Source organism: Natator depressus, chromosome 14 (genome assembly GCF_965152275.1).
Source record: "Natator depressus isolate rNatDep1 chromosome 14, rNatDep2.hap1, whole genome shotgun sequence".
In the NCBI taxonomy this organism is placed as follows: domain Eukaryota; kingdom Metazoa; phylum Chordata; order Testudines; family Cheloniidae; genus Natator; species Natator depressus.
In genome coordinates this window covers 9,275,799-9,296,190 of record NC_134247.1, presented here as the reverse complement: position 1 = coordinate 9,296,190, position 20,392 = coordinate 9,275,799, and the positions used below count along the sequence as shown (strand labels likewise).

Here is a 20,392-nt window from a genome sequence, read left to right as displayed (position 1 = left end):
CAGCTCAAATAAATTGGTTAGTCTCTAAGGTGCCACAAGTACTCCTTTTCTTTTTGTGAATACAGACTAACACGGCTGTTACTCTGAAACCTTACTTATATGATGTATCTGGCCTTGCAAAAATCAACTTGTCCAATCATGAGGGACAAGTAATTTTTTTTTTATACACTTAAGGCCCTGATACTGCAAGTAACTTCATCTGGGTTGACCTCTACACCTATACTGACCCAGGCCCTATCATATTATATTATAGTAGGTCCCATTGTGTTAGGCAATGTACAATAACAAGAAGCAGACTCTAAACAGACTCGGCTAACAAATGGTGGGAGGAAAAAGTGAGGCATAGAGAGGTGAAGTGACTCGGTGTCACACAGCACGTTAGTGGCAGAATAGGGAACAGAAAAGTGCCTCCTGAGCCTCAATCCAGTGCATTAGCCACTAGTTCATGCTGCCTCTTCTGTCATATATATCATTTTATTTAGGACCCACGACGCGTACAAACTTACACATGTGCTTAATTTTAATGCACCATGAGTGGTTCACTGAAGTTTCACAGTGCATTAAGTTAAACACACACATAAGTTTTTGCATAATTAGTCTTATTTTGCAGTAGTACCCAAAAGTATGAATCAGGACTGAGGCCTTACTGTGCTAGGCACAGAGGAAGCACTGCTTCAGAGCTCATGGCTAATCAAAAGACTCAAATCATATTTTAAAAAAAAAGTTTAATGCAGCTCATGATTTTGGGAAGACAGCAGGCACTCCCCAGTACCCAAAACTCTTGTCAGGAAGACCTCTTCCTAAACAGTCCTTAGCCCTTCTTTTGGGCTCAGCTTCTTCCCCTCCTAGGCTCTGGTCTGTCCCTTCTCACCTTCTACTATAGGTCCCTAAACCATTGGGTTGCAGGGTAGAGACCCCAAACTGCCCACTCTTTCTTTCCCAGGGTCTTTTCCCACCTACCCAACTCAGTCTCCTCACTGGCCCTTTTCTGGCTGTCTGGCGAGCCTCCTCTCCCTCTCGAGCTAAGGATGCACTCCCAGATTGCCTCTGAATGGCCACAGACAGCCATTGTACATACAACAAACCTAGTTCTTACATATGTGCTCCTCCAGCATGTGACCCAGCTATCTTTCATTACTGCCACCCAAACCTGGCACAGGTGAGCAAGCCCAGCCCCCTTAGAAGGCCAGCTCACTCGGACACTGATGGTGTACTGTGGGGGGCCCCCAGCGTGATTTCAAGGGCCAGGAGGCAGTAGGAGCATGTGACCTACACTCCGCACTTCTAAGAAGAGGCCAGTTAAGACTATCTCCTCTGGGACCCCCACCCCGAGATGACTGAGATGAGGCTATTTTGCATTTGCAGAAAGTTTGGCCTCTATTGCTTCCCATTTCTACCTTCCGTTTTTACGTCACGACGCTGTACGCGCTCCACCCCCCTTTTCATCAACGTGCAGGCGGCGCGAAAACCCAACTGACAGCGACAAGCCCCTGCTTCGCCGCGAGACCTCGGGACTCCACGAAGGGAGGAGGCGTGACCAGTTGGCGCTTAGACCACGTGACCGTCGGAAGGCGAGTCCCTGAGGCAGCCCGAGCCGTGCCAGCATCACGTGATGCTGGAAAGTCTTGATGTGTAGGCCCGCTTGGGTCACGTGGGCCCGTTGGCCTCGCCTCCCCCCCGTCGCGCCGGGCTCTGCGAATCTGTCCCGCGCGCGCTTTTTTGCCTGGGTTCTTCCGTCGCGCGTTAATTCCTGTCAGGCGGCTTCGGCCGGGCCGGGCGCTCTTGCCCCATGGCTCTGGGCCAGGGGTCTCCCTGGGACTGAGGGATCCTGCTTCTCCCCCTGCTGCGGGGGGGGATGGTGGGGAGAGTGACCATGGCCGCGGCGGCTACTTCTGCCCCGGGGAAGGACAGTGACGCCCCGGTGAGACACCCGCCCCACGGCGCGCTGTGCCGTAGGAACTGGAGGACTCGGGAGCTGGGGCCCGGCTGGGGAAGGCGGGTGATTTGGGGTGGGGGGTCATGGCGCCTGCGGGGACTCCGGGGCAGGGTTCTGGCGTTGAAATGCGGGGGCGGGGGAGGGCTCTGGGGGTGGGAGTCCTGGTCCCACTGTTGTGGTGCTGTGAGGTGGGTCTTCTAGGTCAGGGGCTGTGGGGCCTTGTCCTGGGGCACGAGCAAGGAGTTGGGGTGCAGCGAGGTGAGGGACATGTTCCTGGGAAGGTGTTTCGGGGGCTGATGGGGGTAATGTGGTGGGACAAGTCAGTGATGTGATGGGGCAGGGACAGTCTTGCTGTACAGCACCTAGCGCAACAGGGCCGTGACTGGGGCTCCTAGGCACTCCAATAAGATTAATAATGTTAATAAAGTGATGGTTTGGTATTGCCGTCTGAAAAGGTTCAGGGGCTCTGATGTGGTGCTGTGGAACAGCTTCACAATGCGGCATTGTGGGTTTCCAGTGGTATGGTATTGCAGTTTACAGATGTCCTGGTTCTGTGGGATGTATGTTTCATGCTGGTGCTGCATCAGTAGTTACTGTGGGGGTGGTTGTTGGTTGTTTTTTTTTTTTTTTTTTTTTTTATACTGTGTGTTAAACATCTCCAAATGCTGAATATTATTGAGCTAAGACATGAAGACTCAACATGAAAATGTTGTCCTGTTGCGTCCCACCAACCCAGCAGCCCAGTGGTAAATGTCAAATAACAATTGTTACCTTGAATTTATACGTCTCTAATACTACCAAAGTTATGGTTAAGTTTTTTTATTTATAATGTTCGTGGATTCCCTGAAGGCTTAAATTGAGTGGACTCCTTATCTCCTACAACAAAAAGTGTAGCAAAGTGTAGTGTGTTGTTGATATTTAAGGCCTCGTCTACCCACAATATTTTTATTGATTTTAATTGTTTTGGTTATGAGTGTGGTTGATTTTTACTGAAATAGATAATTTGTACACCCTACTATAGAAACAGTTATACTGGTATAAAGATGGTTCCTTATTTTAGTATAGCTTATTACCATAAAATTAGGGGAATAATTTGTACTGGTTTAAGGACCTTTATACTAGTACATCTGCATTTACTCTAAGGGGTTGTACCACTTTAATTATACTGGTTTCCAACCAGTGTAAAGCAGTACAAGAACTGAGTGTAGACCATCCCTTACTATCAAATTCACAGGCAAATGCAAGAAGCATAATAATTTATTACAAAATAATGACATTTGTACATTGTGAAGTTGGTTCGGTGATAGTATGACAAATAAGTGGTACTACCTATATATTGGAGAAAGAAGTAACATATTATTTTCTATTTATTGAAAAAAATTAGAATGCGTAATTTCTTTTCCTTGAGACATATTTTAATATTAATAATTGCATTTCAGTAGTGCCTTTAGGCCTCAGTCAATATCAGGTTTGACTAGGTGCTGTACAAAGGTGCACTTTGGTCACTGCCCTGAAAAACTTAGTCATAGATCATTTTTCTTGAAGATAGGCTTCCTTAACTAAGGTAGTCCAGGATCCTTTCAGAGCTGTTTTAGGCCCTGATCATGCAATTAACTTCCTGCAGGCAGACCTCTGTGCAGAGTCTCACTAAAGTCCTTGTGGCTGTGCAGGGGTCTACCCTGCAGAGTGAATTTCAAGTGAGCTTCCCTACCCAAGTTGCTGGATAGTTTTATCTAAAGTTGAAACATCTGTTGGAAAGAGTGTAGTAATGTCGAAATGCACCGACATATGAGCTTTCCTTAGAGAAAGACTTGCATTTTTCTTTTATCCTGTTAAATAGTTTGGCAATGTACTGTTCAGTGTTACCACCTTACATACCTCATTAATCTAAGTAACTATTACTCATTGTTAAAATTAACATTGATTTTTTTTCTTTCTTACAGCCATGCAAGAAGCGAAGAGAAGAAGATCCCCCTATAAAAACAATTACAAAATATTTTTCACCATTAGCAAGAACAGTGGATAAAGTGTCACCACCAAAATCTAGCAACATATTGGATTATTTTAAAAAGACTTCTACAAATGAGAAGACCACTTTACTCATTGGAGTTGGAGAAAATAAAATAAACCAATCTTACCAGCTGTGTGTTGATGATGGCAAAGATTGTAAATCACCTTTGAGACCTTCTTCAAAATCTTTTTCAAAGCTGAAAAGGAGAGGGAAGAGAGTTAATTTAAATAGCAAATTAGGAGATATTAAAACACCTGAGAATCAATGTGTGATAGAAATTAATAGCAATGACAGTACAGACATGATGAAACCAAAGGAAGAATGTTTAAATACAAGTTTTATTGCTAACAGTGCTTCTGCTTTACTTGCCCAAAAATGTGTAGAAGAATTAGCAGCAGATAATCAGCAAAGCAAAAACTCTTCGAACACTGTCACCTGCAGAAAAGATGCTAAAAAAACTGGATCGGAACTAAATGTATCAAAAAATTACCTAAAGAAATCAAGGAAGAGAAAGCACAAAGATGATACTGATTTGTCTGAAAATTCCTCCTCTGAAAACCAGCTGAATGAAAAGGAACTAAAAGATAAAAAACCAATCACATCTTCTAAAATAATTGAAAGTAAGAGTACTGTAAGTAATTCAAGCCTTGAAGTTAATGTGGATAAGACATCACAGTTAAATGATAGTACAGTCACAGTGTCATTTGAGGACTTTCTGAAAAGTCAAGGAGAAAATAAAGTGGATCAAATTCCAGAAACCAGAATGCCAACACTAAACAATTTTATTATAGCAAGTGAAACAGACAAAAGTGGTAGTACCAGTGACCCTGAAAATGGCGAGGAGTCTCAGCAACTACCTCTTAGGACAGTAACTGTCCTTGCACAGATTCATCCCATTCCCCCAAAATCTCCCTCTCTGCTAAAGGAGCAAAAGGTTTCTAGGAAAATAGCTTCTATCTTTTTGAAGCAAAAAGGGTATGAAATAGAAAGAGAAAGCAATCCATCTGTTTTAGAGATTGAACAGACTGAACAAATGACTCAGAAAAGAAAATCTAATGTAGTTATAGAGGAGGAAGAATTGGAGTTAGCTGTACTAGAAGCTGTAGGTCCTGAGGCTGTGAAGCCAAAATGTACTGTAGAAGAAAGACATCAGTTTATGAAAGCTTTTAGACAACCAACATCTGATACAGTAAAAAGTGGAGTTAAAAAAATACCTGGAAAACTGAAGGAAGTCAGTGAAAAGCCTTCAAAACAAAATGAGGGAATGGAAGAAAGTGAAGCAGCCTCAAATACAAGACATGAAAGTGAAATACTAAAGGATTATATTGACCAGCATTCACATTGTAGTACCAAAAAAAGTAGTACTACTAAGGAGAGAACTAATATGCTTAAAAAGAAAGGAAAGAAGGTTTTGGAGACTAAAGAAACAAATGTTCCGAATAGTAGTGGAAATAACGAAAATACTGGGGCTAATGCTCATATTAAGGAAAAAACCTTAGATGATATAAGAATCTTATCACATCCGAAACAGAATGAATTAAGGAGGAGCCTAAGGCAAAAGAAAATTGAAAGCTTCAAAAATATTACACCTGAAAAAGCTAGGATTAGTAATACTGTTTCTGAAAATGCACTAGGTGATAGTCCCCTATATGCTTCCACACCAAAATCAAGCAATAGATCCTTGAGGAAAAGTAACATGTATAAGGCTGAGGTGATTACAGTGCCCTTTGATGCAAAGAGCCCAATAAGGTAAAAGTTCGCATTTTTAGAATATCTGGTATATTTTGCCATGGTAAATAATTTTTATCTACTAGAATGGTTGCTTATTTATATAAAATTCAGCATTAAAGGCGGGATGTAGATGGTAAGTGGATTGAGAAGCATTCCTAGGTTTCCTGCAGACTAGTGGGCTGGTTGAATAGCAACATGGAAGAACTGAACTTTTGACTGGTCTTAGAACTAATAGAGCCCTATGCTGCAGCTGCTGTATATACCTGGAACTTTGCAGCATCAGGTCCTTAGTCCAAGACTGGAGATTCATTTCTTCCATAGATGAAAGAATATTGTTACATTCTGGAGCATGTTTGCAGTTTTGGCATATGGGAAGATGTTGTAACTTCTGCTAATCTGTTGAAAAGCAGATCACAGTAGGTGAGTAGAAAATGGTGTGCAAGATTAAGTATCCTCAGACAGCTAAGAATTCCCTCCTACATTTACCCAAGTCAAAATTCTGATTTTTTTTTTTCCAGGTTTTGTTTTTAAATCAGTGGAATGGGATAGGGAAGCAAAAGTTCGTATTCTGTGTCTGAAAGCTTTAAGAATAAATGAACTACAGTAACTTGACACACAGAAATAGTCTCTCTCTGACATGAATGTTAATATCATTTGGGTTTATGCCTGTACTCAAAGGAAAAATACATTTAGCTCCTTTATTCATTAGGATTTTTGCCTCTGACAGCAGTCAGTCTTAAATTCCAATGACTCTGGGGTGGAGACTGAGGCCTCCTTTAAAAAAAATTAATTTCATGATTTTTTCCTTGTTTAGAATGAGGTTTACTCGAATTAATGCATCTAAAAAATCTGACAAAGCTGAAGCAATAGAAAATGAAGAATTTACTCCAAGAAATATAAAGGTAGCTTAAATAATCAAGTCTGTTATGTGTTTGTTTGAGAAGTCACTTGTAGAACATTAAAGTAAATAAGAGTAGCACCTTCTTGTTCCCAATTGTGTAAAGTTGTTAAACAAAAACTTGAAAAATCCATTCACCTCAGGTGCAATGGTAAATGAGGGGACCTACATCTTGAATTATTACAGAACTTAAGCTAAAATTTTAAAAATAAAGCATATTTGGAAGATGTGTAATCAGATGCAATGACTGTCTGCAGGAAGATGGGTCCAGTGGCATAAGCTTTACCAAGGTACATCTGAGTGAAATGGGACTTCTGTTTTACTGCTGTTACTCAGGATAATGTGGACAGCAGTAAAACTGTGAACAATCATGTCGGGTTCCTGCTGTAGCTTGGGAAAGTCATAAGTAGCAACTGAGGCATCCACTGGAATTCTTAATTAGAGAAAAAGACCCAAATACTGAAGGCTGTGGGGAGGAGGGAAGGGTAGAGTTGTTGATATCTCTTCCTGACAGACATCACTGAGGAGGCTGTGCAGGGATATCAAGAGCCAGAAAGCTCCTTCTCTAGCTGCTCTGAGGAAGGGAGTGAAGCTTCAGTTATAAGGCATCTTCTGACCAGAGGCTGATACAAAATAGAGTCTCCGATCAGGGCCCAGGTACAGCCCCCTGGCAAAAAAACTCAGCATCTTGTTCCAAATAGGCAAGGTTGGGCTTTTTGTTACCAACCAGACCTCGCTGGTGGAGCCTCCCGGCTTCATTCATCTCTACTTCTGGCTCATAGGTTTACGCCTCCAGCATGGGTGGGCTGAATTTGGTTTCAAGTGGACAGATAACCAGTATACAGTTGTGTTGATGATGATGATGCAGTACCTTAGTCTTGAACATGTTTCAGTAGGTGTGAAGCTGCTTTCAACAATGTACCTGAGAAATCTTTATCAGAATGATATTGTAGTACAGTTATATGGCAGAAACAAGCCACCTTAGACTTGGCACTGCCTGGCATTCTAGGTCGTATTTTCAGCAGCAGGAGCAAAGATTATTCAGAGACCCAAGTGCTTCCAGAACTGGGTTGATCATATTGGGGGCAGTACAAGAAAGCTTAAATTATTATTGCCTGTGCTCTAGTTGTTTGTTTCATGGATAAATTACAAAATCTCTTTGTATGGCTGTCAGTTAGGCGCCTTTCATGGGCGGTAAATTATTTAATTCAATGTTTATATCTTGTCTGCTGCTGCTCCACACTTAATTGTCTGTCTGTCTATCAGCAATCCCTTCCCTTCTGCCCTGATAACTTGTGTGGAGTCTTTGTGAAAGCGGTAGCCAGTGATAGCAATAGACTTGTAAGAGTTATGGTCCTCATGATGATCGCAGTTTAGCCAATATTCTCTATTTTGGGGAACAACCTATGGCCTGTGTCATACAGAAGGTCAAATTAGATTATCACAATGGCCCCTTCTGGCCTGGGTATTGGAGTCTCCTGATAATGTGCTTGCGTAAGATGGCACCAAATAAGATTTCCCTTAAGGAAAAACAGTGATTCCCATAATCATTTTATTTCCTTGTAAATTGTATGCAGCATGAGCTTTAAGAATGATGTAATTTATGTAGACTGATTTTTATTTAAATGTAGAATACATGGCTATAAATGGTCAGGCGTTTTTGTTATTTTGTACTTCGTTGATAGATGAGCTATACTTCTAAAAATATATCCAAAGCGAAACAATTGATTGAAAAAGCAAAGGCCATACAACATAATAAATCAAAGGCTAATGAAGACACCCCAACACCTGTAAGACGCTCGTCTCGACAGCAAGCTCTTGCTGAAAAGAAAAAATTCCAAGAAAATGAAGTAAGTTTGCAAATTTTGAGTAGTATAGAATCCATATTGCTTTTAAAGTTTAGATATTCTCATTTAAGCAATAATTTAGTTTTAATGTCTTACCCTATGTACATATTTCTGCTGTGGGGTATGTGAAGTGAATGGTGATGTGGTAGCATAGTTTTGGTTTTACACTATTAACTGGTATGAGCTGGGTCTGAAGATTAAGGGATCATTCCTGCAACCCCATGGGCTGTGGAATCAGACTCTTAACAGGTATTGGACATAGCTTACTATAGTGTTCTCATTGCGGTTTTTACTTTGAGTAAAAAATGTCAATTTTATTAATCAGGAAACCGGTCATTTAACCAGAAGACGCAGGATCTTGGTTTCTTTAATATCCCTAGTAGTTACAACCAAAAGGGATGGGGCATGCCAGAAATATATGACGTATAAACGTGACTGTTCCTAAACAGAATGACATCTCATGGGCAATCTTTGAAAAAAGTTCTAAAATCACACCAACTTTCACAATATTCCTTTTTGTAGGAAAAAAAGCTCACTCGTGTACTTGTTGCCTGAGCTGATTTTTTTCCCCCTAAAACTTAGTCTATATACCCCTTTGTAGGAAATACAAGTAGAACTATTACATAGAGCAATTTTTGAGCTTTGCAACAGTGTCTAAATTATCAGCTCCAGCAATACCTATCACGAATTGGTAGGGTTCACAATTGGAAACAGTAAAAGGAACAATTTGGGGGAGGAGGTTGTATTTCATTTTTTATCAATTTCTTTTTGTTTCCTGTCCAGGATTCAGTGATAATTTTAGACTCAAGCCCAAGTATTACCACTGCTTCTACACAGAGTGTGGAGAAAAAGCAAAAGAAACTTCGAAGTTTAAATGATGTATTAGGGAAAAAATCTAGAAATATGAAGGTTACTAAGAGCTCGCACGGTAATTGGATTTAAATAAACACATTTAATTTTTATTTCAATGTATAAAGTGCCAATCTTGAACACCAAGACCTCCTTTGACTTCTGATTTGTGTGCTACACTAATATATAATTAACAACAAAGAAACTGTGTATGTGTCCTCTTGACAGTGTGCTTTAAATAGAATAGAACACTTTTGGAAATCTCTAATTTAAAGAAACTAAAATTATTTCTGGTACTCCACCATTCCTCTTTGTCGTCCTGCTAATTTATGTGGTTTTTTATAATCATACTTTTATACACTTGTACTGAAGGAGAAGCTGACTGTGCACAGATTACTGTCTGACTTGCAAGGTAAAAGTGAAACTAGAGAAAAATATTTTACAGTGCTAAGTAAAATATTTTTAGACAGAAGTTTTTAAGTTGACAGTGTCTCTAGAGCGAGAAAGCTTTAAGGGAATTAAGTTACCGAATAAGTCTTTCATGAAGAAAAGTATATTAGATTTTAGGAATATTGCTATACATTACACAAAAATATCTAATAGGGAGATGAAATTAGGATGAAAACATAACAGTAGCAATTATTTGGATGTTAGTGCTAATCCAGATCTGTTTTCTTTTTAAAGGAAAAATAAGAGTCCCACCTTCATTCCTGGGCAAAAAAGCTCAAAACATTGCAGATGAACCAATTGTAATTTTTGATGAAAGCAGGTCAGTCCAGTACAAATTGTATATGATTTATTATAAATTAATTCTTTCATGGTCATATTGAAATATCCAGGTTTCTTTGTGAGCCTGTCATGTTATATAATATTTAAAGTACACATCAAAGTGTAGTAAAAATGTTTTGGGTTTCAATATCAATTGATATGTTGCATATTAAAATGTTATAGGCTGATTTTTGTACTGTTGTTGTTGGATCCTTTTATGTTGCTCAAAATCTAAACCTGCATTTAGTTGTTAATGACTGTAATATAAAACATCTTAGAATCCTAGAACTGGAAGGGACTTTGAGAGATCATATAGTCCAGTCTTCTGCACTCAAGGCAGGACTAAGTATTATCTAGACCATCCCTGACAGGTGTTTGTCTAACCTGCTCTTAAAAATCACCAATGATGGAGATCCTACCACCTCCCTAGGCAATTTATTCCAGTGTTTAACCACTCTGACATTTAGGAAGTTTTTCCTAATGTCCAACCTAAACCGCCCTTGCTGCGATGTAAGCCCATTGCTTCTTGTCCTATCCTCAGAGGTTAAGAACAACAGTTTTTCTCCCTCCTCCTTGTAACAACCTTTTATGTACTTGAAAGCTGTTATCATGTCCCCTCTGTCTTCTCTTTTCCAGACTAAACAAACCCAATTTTTTCAGTCTTCCCTTCCTTTACTCCAGGGTCATTTCTAGACCTTTAATCATTTTTGTTGCTCTTCTCTGGACTTTCTCCAGTTTGTCCACATCTTTCCTGAAATGTGGCACTGAGAACTGGACACAATACTCCAGTTGAGGCCTAATCAGCGCGGAGTAGAGCGGGAGAATTACTTCTCATGTCTTGCTTACAATACTCCTGCTAATTCATCCCAGAATGTTTGCTTTTCTTGCAACAGCATTACACTGTTGACTCATATTTAGCTTGTGATCCACTGTGACCCGCAGATTCCTTTCCGCAGTACTCCTTCCTAGGGGGTCATTTCCCATTTTGTATGTGTGCAACTGATCATTCCTTCCTAAGTGGAGTACTTTGCATTTGTTCTTATTGAATTTCATCCTATTTACTTCAAACCATTTCTCAAGTTTGTCCAGATCATTTTAAATTTTAATCCTATCTTCCAAAGCACTTGCAACGCCTCCCAGCTTTGTATCGTCCGCAAATTTTATAAGTCATTGATGAAGATCTTGAACATAACCAGATCCAGAACCGATCCCCGCAGGGCCGTACTCGTTATGCCCTTCCAGCATGACTGTGAATCACTGATAACTACTCTCTGGGAACGATTTTCCAACCAGTTATGCACCCACCTTATAGTAGCTCCATCTAGGTTGTATTTCCCTAGTTTGTTTGAGACGGTCATGCAAGACAGTATCAAAAGCTTTACTGAAGTCAAGATATACCATATCTACCATTTCTTCTTAAAATATGCCTTAGAACTGTGGGAACCAGGAAGTTGAGTGTATATTCCATTTTTAGGTTTGTTACTCTTAGTAAACCTTAGTGCTTAGCAGAGATTGTAATATGTAAATTGTCTGTGGCACTGTTCAGGGCAGCTATACCTATATTTGCCCGCAATGGTCCAGCAATGGCACCCACTCTCAGGGTTTCGGCTCCCTTGTCGACTTCCTCTTTCTGGAGGAGACACGTATGCCTCTCTCCTGTCCGACAGGGGTATCTCCAGGCTGAACAGTTTCCTGCCTTCGGTGTATTATTCCCAGCGAACGACTGTCTAAGCAGGTTTCTTTTTGCCCTCTTTTCAGAGAGTAATAACAGTGTAATTGCCCACAGTTACAAGTTACCACACAGTTCTTACTAAGCAAGCATATTTTATTCTTAAGGTAAAAGCACAACAGGGAAAATATATTAAAAACAATAAAGAAACTAAATGCATGCTGATAAGCTTACCAGAGTTCAACCCCTCATTTAAAAAAAAAAAAAAAAAAAAAAAAAAGGCTCTGGCAGAAGTAGTCCTTCAAATCCTCACCTAGGGTTTTTTTGTTTCATGTTCATCACAGCTTCTACCCAGAACAAGCACCCAGTCTTATGGGGCCTCAGTAGGCCGAAGTCTTTCCAGTCCTTCCCTCAGGATGGGGGCCCACCATGGACCAGAGGTCCTGTCCTTTAGCTGGATCAGAACAAAAGCCTTGAGTCAGTTCATCACCAAGTTATTTATCCCTATGTCCTTTCTTTGTTTGTTGGTCTCTAGAGAATCCACTTTGAACCTTTGAAGAGACCATGGATAGGTAATCAGCCATACAATGGGTCCCCTCTTCAGGGCGAAGCTTCAAAGGTCTGATAATCAGAAGAATTATGTTAACATATCCCCCTTCTCCTAGAGAAGTTATATGCAATTTCACAATAACGCATAAACAATTTCATTTTTAATACAATGGATACCACAGGTATTAAAGTTAATTCAGGATTGCATATCTGTCACAGTCTGGAATGAGTCAAATTGCTGGTAGGGTTTAGTAAACTTTATCCATATTAAACACTGTTGCGAACTCTGCATGCTTGGTAGCTTGATTGCTTTTCATTGTCACTTATTTTATTTAAAGCCAAGATACATCTGAAAATTCTCAAGATGATGAGCAGTTCAAAGCAAAACGTGAATTTTTGATGAGTGGTTTGCCAGAGTCTCTAAAAAGACACATTGCAAAGAAAGCAGCGGTATTAGAAGCATACTCTGTGGCAAGTTGCTGTTTTCAGACGGTTGTCCATGTACAGCAGAAGGATGATCGTAAGTTTTTGTCTGTGAGCCTGTGTAAATTCAAGTAGATCTTTAGGAGAGCTATGTTGAAAATTTAAGGTTCAAAGACCAAGCTTTTTAGTATAACTACGATGGAATAATTGGCAGCTCCTACTTTTTTTTGTGTGTGTGTTGCAGTAACAAAACTTAAGTAAGTTTATAGGCAGAAAAAATAGTCTTGTCAAATACAAATTTTAAAACAGAGCTCAGATACTTCAGTAGTATGGAACATATAAATTCCTAAGTAGACAAATAGCATGTTTAAAAGTTATAATACATAATAAAATAGGACTTGAAAAAGCTACTTATTTAGAGAGTAAAAATCTTGCTTTTGGCCAGGTGGGAAATGGAAGCAGCTGATTCTTTTCTGAAAGGAAACAGGATAAGAAAAACCAGAGCAGTCCAGGTGCTGCTACTTCTAACATTGAAAGAAGCTTGGAGCAAAAGGGACCCCTGAGCTGCTTGCTTTTTCCTTAAGAGATGAGGGATTGTGCTGTTATGCTTTCTTTAAGAGGATGAGAGAGAGGAACCAAAGTAGTTGGAGCAGTAGCTGTTGTCTTGAAGAGGAAGGAGTATGACTGAATTTCTCCTGGAGGGGATCAGACTGAGGGAGTGACAACCTTGCAAAGAACTAAAGGAGCCCAGAATGTATTAAGAGGGGTGGGGAGAGCCCAGGATCACTAGGTGGGAGGAAGAAGTATATGGGAGGGTATGCAGAATTGTTTAGCTGGTGGGAATGTGAAGTTGATAGGGATGTGAAGATGTTGCAATGTAAATTAAATAGGCTTGTTTTTTGAGGGTATAGCAGGTACTTCTCACTTGGTCTAGGAGGCTGAGTTTATGGATTAAGGACTTTTTCTTAACCATGTTTCAATTCTTACATAGGTTGTGTGGTGTGGAGGTTGACATCACCGTCCTGTCCTCTTCTAACCAAGCTAAGAGAACTAAACACTGAAGTAACTGATGTCACAAAACTCACTATTTCACTTGGTGAATTCTCAGTTATAAATTCAAAACCTAGTGGCAACAATTCTTCAATTGTGGTTTGTATTTTTAGTCTTTTATTGCAAAAATAACTAAGGGTCAATCAAAGTGGCTTACATTTTCAGGGCTTTTGTTCTTTTACAAAATCTGGTGGCCTTAATTAAGGCATCTGCCCATGATTAATTTATTTAACTCAAAGTTGGTTAATGTAGCTTGCTCCTTCCTGTTACAGCATGTCAAAGGGTATGTAGTCATTGTGCTTAACAAACTAGTTAAACAATTCTGCTTTAATAGTGAATTTTTTTATGTAGGTTTATTTGGTCAATGCTTTGGGGTATTTTGAATGGCTTTTTATTTTATATTTATTGCAGTTGACTGGACAGAGATCAGCTTTTCCCAAAATAATAAGGAAATATTTGTTGGAAGAGATCAGATCTTCTAACTCACAGTTTCCTGTGAGAAAAGTTTTTTACCAGTTTCTGAAAAAGCAAACTGAACATGTACTCTTCAAAAATAAAAAACAAGGTTAGTAATGTATATAACTAAAACCACTGATGACCTAGAAACAAGTAAATTTCAGGACAATTTAAATGTTTTTAAAAATATATAAATAGAAACATGATCTGAATAAAACTACAGTAATCTTATTTTGGGTCATTGTGATTTTAAAGTATTTCTAAAATTTTAGGAAACAATGAGAAATGTACTGTGTCAGTACATTTGAAGTTTTGAAATGATATAATGCATTTTATTCTTTGTTGATTAGTATGCATAAAGGACCATGAAACTATAAATTCTGAACTAGATCAAATAAGTTCTGAAAATCAGAAAGAAACCAAGAGGAAAAGAAAAAAAACCGAAGAACACAAATCAAAAAGAAGAAAACAAATTGATAATGTAGAGACTGATTTAAAATCCAAAACTCGCAAGAGAATAGTTACCCAAGTATCCTGCATAAAGCAAGCAGACACAGAAAAAGTAACACACATGGAAACAAATAAACCCCAGGAATCTGATGTTAAAACAACAGAAGACAGTGAACTTGGATCAAAATTAAACCCTGTCTCTGGTAACTTTTTATATTTGCTACTTAAATTCTTAGAAAATGCTCCCATATTAAGTGAATGGACCTAGTTGAGGCTCATGGAATCCCCACAGTGTGCTGCAGAGCACAGTTCCAAATGGTCTCTTCGGCAGATCCACAGAGGAGGAATGGAGGAGAGTTGGGAATGTTGTCAAATGGATAAGCCACTCTGGAGATAATGGCTTAACCCCGGAATGGAGTGATTAAATCAAGGCAGTATAAATCATGATCTAAATTACTTGCTTTAGGTAGTGTTGGTTGCAAATGTAGCAGTCTATTTGCTTATCAGTTTTGTGTTAATTTGTGCTGTTCCCACAGCAAGGATGTTAATGAGCTCCTAGATTTGTCTTTTTCATTGTATATATGTATTTTAAATGTGAAACTTTTTTTTTTGTAGGAAAAAAATCTTTCATTAAAACCTGAAATTCTATTGACAACTAGGAAACTAGTCAAAGAAGCAATATATCCACTGTAGAAATAAGACTATATGAAATGGGAAGAAAGTAAAGAACTAGTAACATGCAGATAAAATAGCTGATTTTAAATTTAAAAAATCCTGTTAAATACTGTTTTGTTTTTTTTTATAACTATTTTCATCCTGCTTAACCCGTGTGTGTGTGTGTGTGTGTTAGGCCCAGTAAAGGGGTAGCTGGGTGAAATTTAATGGTCTGTGATATGGATGTCCTTTTCTGGTCTTAAACTCTATGAATCTATGCATGGAGTCTGTCATGAACTTGGATGTGTTTGTGTGCATGATCCTCCAACAGGGTGAATTCCGTTATTTCTTTGCCTTTACACCCCCAACTTTCATATAGTCCCCTGCACACAGCCCACTTACATAGGCTGTGTGCAACGACCAGCATTTGGCTTTAAGCACTTGTTGTGAAGTGTCTTGGCTCTTTTTTGCTGTGTGAGATGGTCCATTTTCCCCCTTCTTATTCTCTTAATTCCGGTGTTCCTGCAAAAAGCCTGCTATAAAACTATCATAAAATTGAACTCAACTTGCTTAGTTTTTCTAGATGCAGAAATGTTTTTAATGGACAATTTCTATTTTCTTCGCTATAGGTGGTGAAAAGGAAGATGTGCTCTGGACAGAAAAATATCAACCTCAGAACTCCAGTGAACTTATAGGGAACTCAACAGAAATAAAAAAGTTACACAGGTCAGATATGAGAAAATGTATTCTATTGTAAACATATAATTGATTTTAATGAGAGTTTTTGAGACTGTCCCACATGGCATTCTCATAAGCAAGCCAGGGAATTGTAGTTTATACTAAATTACTACAAGGTGGATGCAATACTGGTTGAAAGACCATACTCAGAATAGTTATCAGTGGTTCACTGTAAGACTGGGAGGATGTCCCACAAGGGTCTGTCCTGGGTCCAGTATGATTCAATAGTTTCATTAATGGTTTGCATTACGGAGTGGAAAGTATGCTTATGAAATTTGCAGATGACATCAAGGTTGGACAGGTTGCAAGCACTTTAGAGTACATAATTAGAATTCAAAATGGCCTTAACAAATTGGAGAATTGGTCTGGAATCAACATGATTAAATTCAGTAAAGACAAGCAAAGTGCTACACCTGAGGTGAAAAAGTCAAATGCACACCCACAGATTGGGGAATACCTAGATAGGCAGTAATACTGCTGAAAAGGATCTGGGTGGTTGAGTGGTTCACAAATTGAATGAATCCAGGTCTACACTGTAGACCTATGTCGGTATAACTACATCACTCGGGTGCGAAAAATCCACATGCCTGAGCAACGTAGTTATATTAACCTAACCCCCTTGTGTAGACAGCACTATGTTGACGGGAGAGCTTTTCCCATCAACATGGCTACCGCTTCTCAGAGAGGTGAAGTAACTATGCCAACAGAAGAAGCTCTCCTGTTGGCGTAGTAGTGTCTTCACTAAAGCGGCGCAGCTGCACCGCTGTAACACTGTACATGAAAACAAACCCTGAGTGGTCAGTGGTGATGCAGTTGCAAAAAAGGCTAATATAGTTCTTTTGTGTATTAACATGAGTGTTGTATGTAAGACATGGTAGGTTATTGTCCTTCTCTACTCAACATTGGTGAGGCCTCAGCTAGAGTACTGTGTCCAGTTTCAGGCACCACTTAAGATGTGGATAATTTAGAGCAGTGGTGGACAACCTGCAGGCCACGCCGCTTCCCACAGCTCCCATTGGCTGGGAACGGTGAACTGCAGCCACTGGGAGCTCCGGGCGGCCATGCCTGCGGACAGTCAATGTAAACAAACTGTCTCATGCCCCGCCAGTGGATTACCCTGGTAGGCTGCAGGTTGCCCACCACTGATTTAGAGGAAGTCCAGAGGAGAGCAATAAAAATGATAAAAGGTTTAGAAAATCTGGTCTATAAGGAAAGGCTAAAAAAAAAAAGGGCATGTTTAGTCTTGAGGAAAGATGACTGAAGGAAGATCAGATAAGTCAAATATGTTAAGGGCTGTTATAAAGTGTATGAGGATCAATTGTTCTCCATGTCCATTGAATGTAGGACAAGAAGTAATTGGCTTAATCTGCAGCAAGGGAGATTTTAGGTTAAATATTAGGAAAAAGATTCTAACTGTAAGGATAGTTAAGCACTGGAATAGGCTTCCAATGGAGGTTGTAGAATCCACGTTGTTGAAGATTTTTTAAAACAAGTTAGACAAACACCTGTGAGGGATGGTCTGGTATACTTGGTCCTGCTTCAGTGCAGGGGGCTGGACTAAATGACCTCCTGAGGCCCCTTCCAGTCTTACATTTCTATGGTTCTGTTTTAACAAAATAATTCTGAACGTCACAATACTGGGGTCTTTTTTTAAGGTCTGCAACGTTTGGTATTGTGTTGCAATAAATTTTTTGCAATACTGTGGAAACAAGTTTAATGCCAATTGATATAAAATGATCTGCTATCCTGAAGTTATTTTATGGTAGCGTGTTGGAGTCTCTCAATCAGGATTGGGGCCTTCTGGCACTAAAGCACAATATACACTGAATTTCTACATTTGATTCTGGGATGGAGTGAAATGTTTCCAATGTTCAGGCTTGCTAGTATTTCAGTAAACTTGATTTTGTCAGACTGATAGCAGTGGGGACTGAAATCTTTTATTTATACACAATGGGCATAACATGTGCAATAGGAGCCAGAGCTCTCCCATGGTTTCTTACACATATGCCTCAACCTGATAGATATATTATAAAATGGAGATTATTTGTAGGATGGAGGATGGTTTAGTCCTCATGATCATCCAATCCTTTTTGCTCTTCTTTTGAGACTGCCTAGATGGGTGCTAGTTATTGTGGTGGCTCTTCTGATAAGGACACCTAATTTTTTGGTTACATCTATCAATGCAGTTTCCCAGCACTTGTCCCCTAATGATGAAACTGCCACCACAATTCATGTCTCAGACACCATCAAATAGTTGTTTTATGGCAATGATTTTTGTCACAACCATTTGTGCTATATTAGAACTTTTCATTTATGATGCAAATGAAAGGCTCTGCCATTTAAACAAATGGTAACTAATTGCAGTCCAGGTTGGTGGTGACTGTGACTAAAAGATGTTATCTGACTGGTGTTTTGGGCACCTGTAGTAAACTGAATTGATCATCATACTCCTGGATAAGTGTCCCTGACTCAACACCACTATGACCACAAAGATAGCTGCTAAAGAGAACGTACTTTTAAAATGCATATTTTAATATTTAGACCATCCTCTGTAATCATGGCAGTTTGTCAGTTTTAGTAATAGCATCAATTGTGCCTTAACAGTAAAATGGAATGTTTCTGGGGAATAAATAATTCAGATTGTGAACTCAACCGAACCCTAACAAAGACCTACATTGAATGTTTTACTAAAAATGTTTACTTTAGAATAATAAACTACTAATCGATCTGTTTGATCGGTCTCACTATTCTCTGTGGTTTATTTCAAATTCTTCTTGGGGAAAAAGACGAATACAATTGTTTCTACAATTGGCTAGGATAAATGGAGAGTGGAGAAGGAATCCTTGAAGAGAGTTCTGAGCTATTCCATCTGAACTTGGGTCAGTTTATTGAGTAATATTTAATATATCTGTTCTTGGTTTTTTTCTGTAGTTGGCTGAAAGAATGGAAAAAAAGAGCTGATTGGGAAGAAAAAAGAAATCGGAAGAGTGAGAAAGATGACACTGAGAGTCAGCAAGGTGCTGGAATCTTTTCCACATTTTGCAAAATATTGACTTTAAAAGACATACAATCTTTGTTTGAAAAATATTTTAAATTATTGGTTTTTTTTAAATATGGAAAGTATTCTATGTTCACATTGTCTTATTTCCCTCTGATGTGAAATGGCTAGACTTGATAATGGTTAAAATGATTATTAAATTGTTTCCTTTGGTTGAAATAATTGTGTAGATTCTATGGACAGCATGGATTTTAAAGATGACAAATCTGAGAGTGAGGAAGAGAATACTCTTTGCAATACTGTGCTGATTACTGGCCCATCAGGGGTGGGAAAGACTGCTGCAGTGTATGCTTGTGCTCAGGAGCTTGGTTTTAAGGTTTGTTTATAGTCTGCTTTTCTAATTTGTACCTAGCAGTATAAAAATAACTTTTTAAATAAAGGGTATCTGAATTCCCTTTTCATAAATTATTCTTGCAGATATTTGAAGTTAATGCCTCCTGCCAGCGAAGTGGTAGACAGATCCTCTCTCAGCTAAAGGAGGCTACTCAGTCTCATCAAGTGGACAAACAAGGTGTAAATGCACATAAACCTTGCTTCTTTAACAGCTGTAGCAGCACTAAGTCCCCGAGTAAGTGTGGCATTTATCTTACTTTTCCTTTTCCTTCATCTGAAGGAAGCTAAAAGACATTCATATAAAAAGTGGTAAACTCAGTTTTTTGTCAGACTCTGAATGTTTTTGCTTTATTGGTTCAGGCAAAAAAAAAAAAACCCCACTCTATTTACTGAATTACACTGTTTTTACAGTGACTTTTAATTTGATTATCCCCAATAATTATTTCTGTGTTGTAGAATAGTGCTACAGCACTTGTATGGGAGGTTAACCATAGGTGAATTAACAAAAACAAGGAGAAAAGTAACTCTGCGTACTGCTGCTTACATTAGACTGTCTTGTACTACATACAAAACAGCTGAACTAAGCCCTGTTCTCAGTTTACCTGAGAAGCGTTTGAGAATATATTTTAAGTTGAAGGCTAATGTAAACCTTGTCTTTCAGAAAAAATAAATTCTCCCAGGAAAGCTATTTCACCAAGAAAACCTCCACTTTCACCCAAAGGAACAGGATTAAAACGAAGTTTACCCCCTAAAACATTAGCAAATTATTTCAAAATAACTTCTAAGCCTGAGAGTAATGAAGAAATAGTAGAATCTCAAGCAAAAAACAAAGGTAGGTATTACTGCTTATAATGGGGTTATTCTGTTTGAGGTTGGAAAAATTGTTAGATTTTAAGAGATGCTGTAGTTCAAAAGGAATTATTTGGGGGAAGTTGTCTGGCCTGTGTTGTACAGGAGGTCAGATGAGAGGAC

The 20,392-nt window shown here is 39.0% G+C and overlaps 1 protein-coding gene across 1 annotated transcript in view; it reads left to right on the top strand.

The window, feature by feature from the left end:
* Positions 1-1,684: 1,684 nt before the first annotated feature.
* ATAD5 (ATPase family AAA domain containing 5) overlaps positions 1,685-20,392 on the top strand; it is a 28,338-nt gene continuing 9,630 nt past the window's right edge. The window contains exons 1-15 of the mRNA XM_074970908.1: positions 1,685-1,921; positions 3,880-5,696; positions 6,493-6,580; positions 8,262-8,426; positions 9,207-9,351; positions 9,957-10,041; positions 12,597-12,778; positions 13,673-13,830; positions 14,143-14,296; positions 14,538-14,840; positions 15,921-16,017; positions 18,961-19,046; positions 19,258-19,403; positions 19,505-19,655; positions 20,082-20,252. Coding sequence (XP_074827009.1) covers positions 1,856-1,921; positions 3,880-5,696; positions 6,493-6,580; positions 8,262-8,426; positions 9,207-9,351; positions 9,957-10,041; positions 12,597-12,778; positions 13,673-13,830; positions 14,143-14,296; positions 14,538-14,840; positions 15,921-16,017; positions 18,961-19,046; positions 19,258-19,403; positions 19,505-19,655; positions 20,082-20,252 — 3,814 coding nt within the window. The 5' untranslated portion in view covers positions 1,685-1,855. The remainder of the gene's footprint in view (positions 1,922-3,879; positions 5,697-6,492; positions 6,581-8,261; positions 8,427-9,206; positions 9,352-9,956; positions 10,042-12,596; positions 12,779-13,672; positions 13,831-14,142; positions 14,297-14,537; positions 14,841-15,920; positions 16,018-18,960; positions 19,047-19,257; positions 19,404-19,504; positions 19,656-20,081; positions 20,253-20,392) is intronic.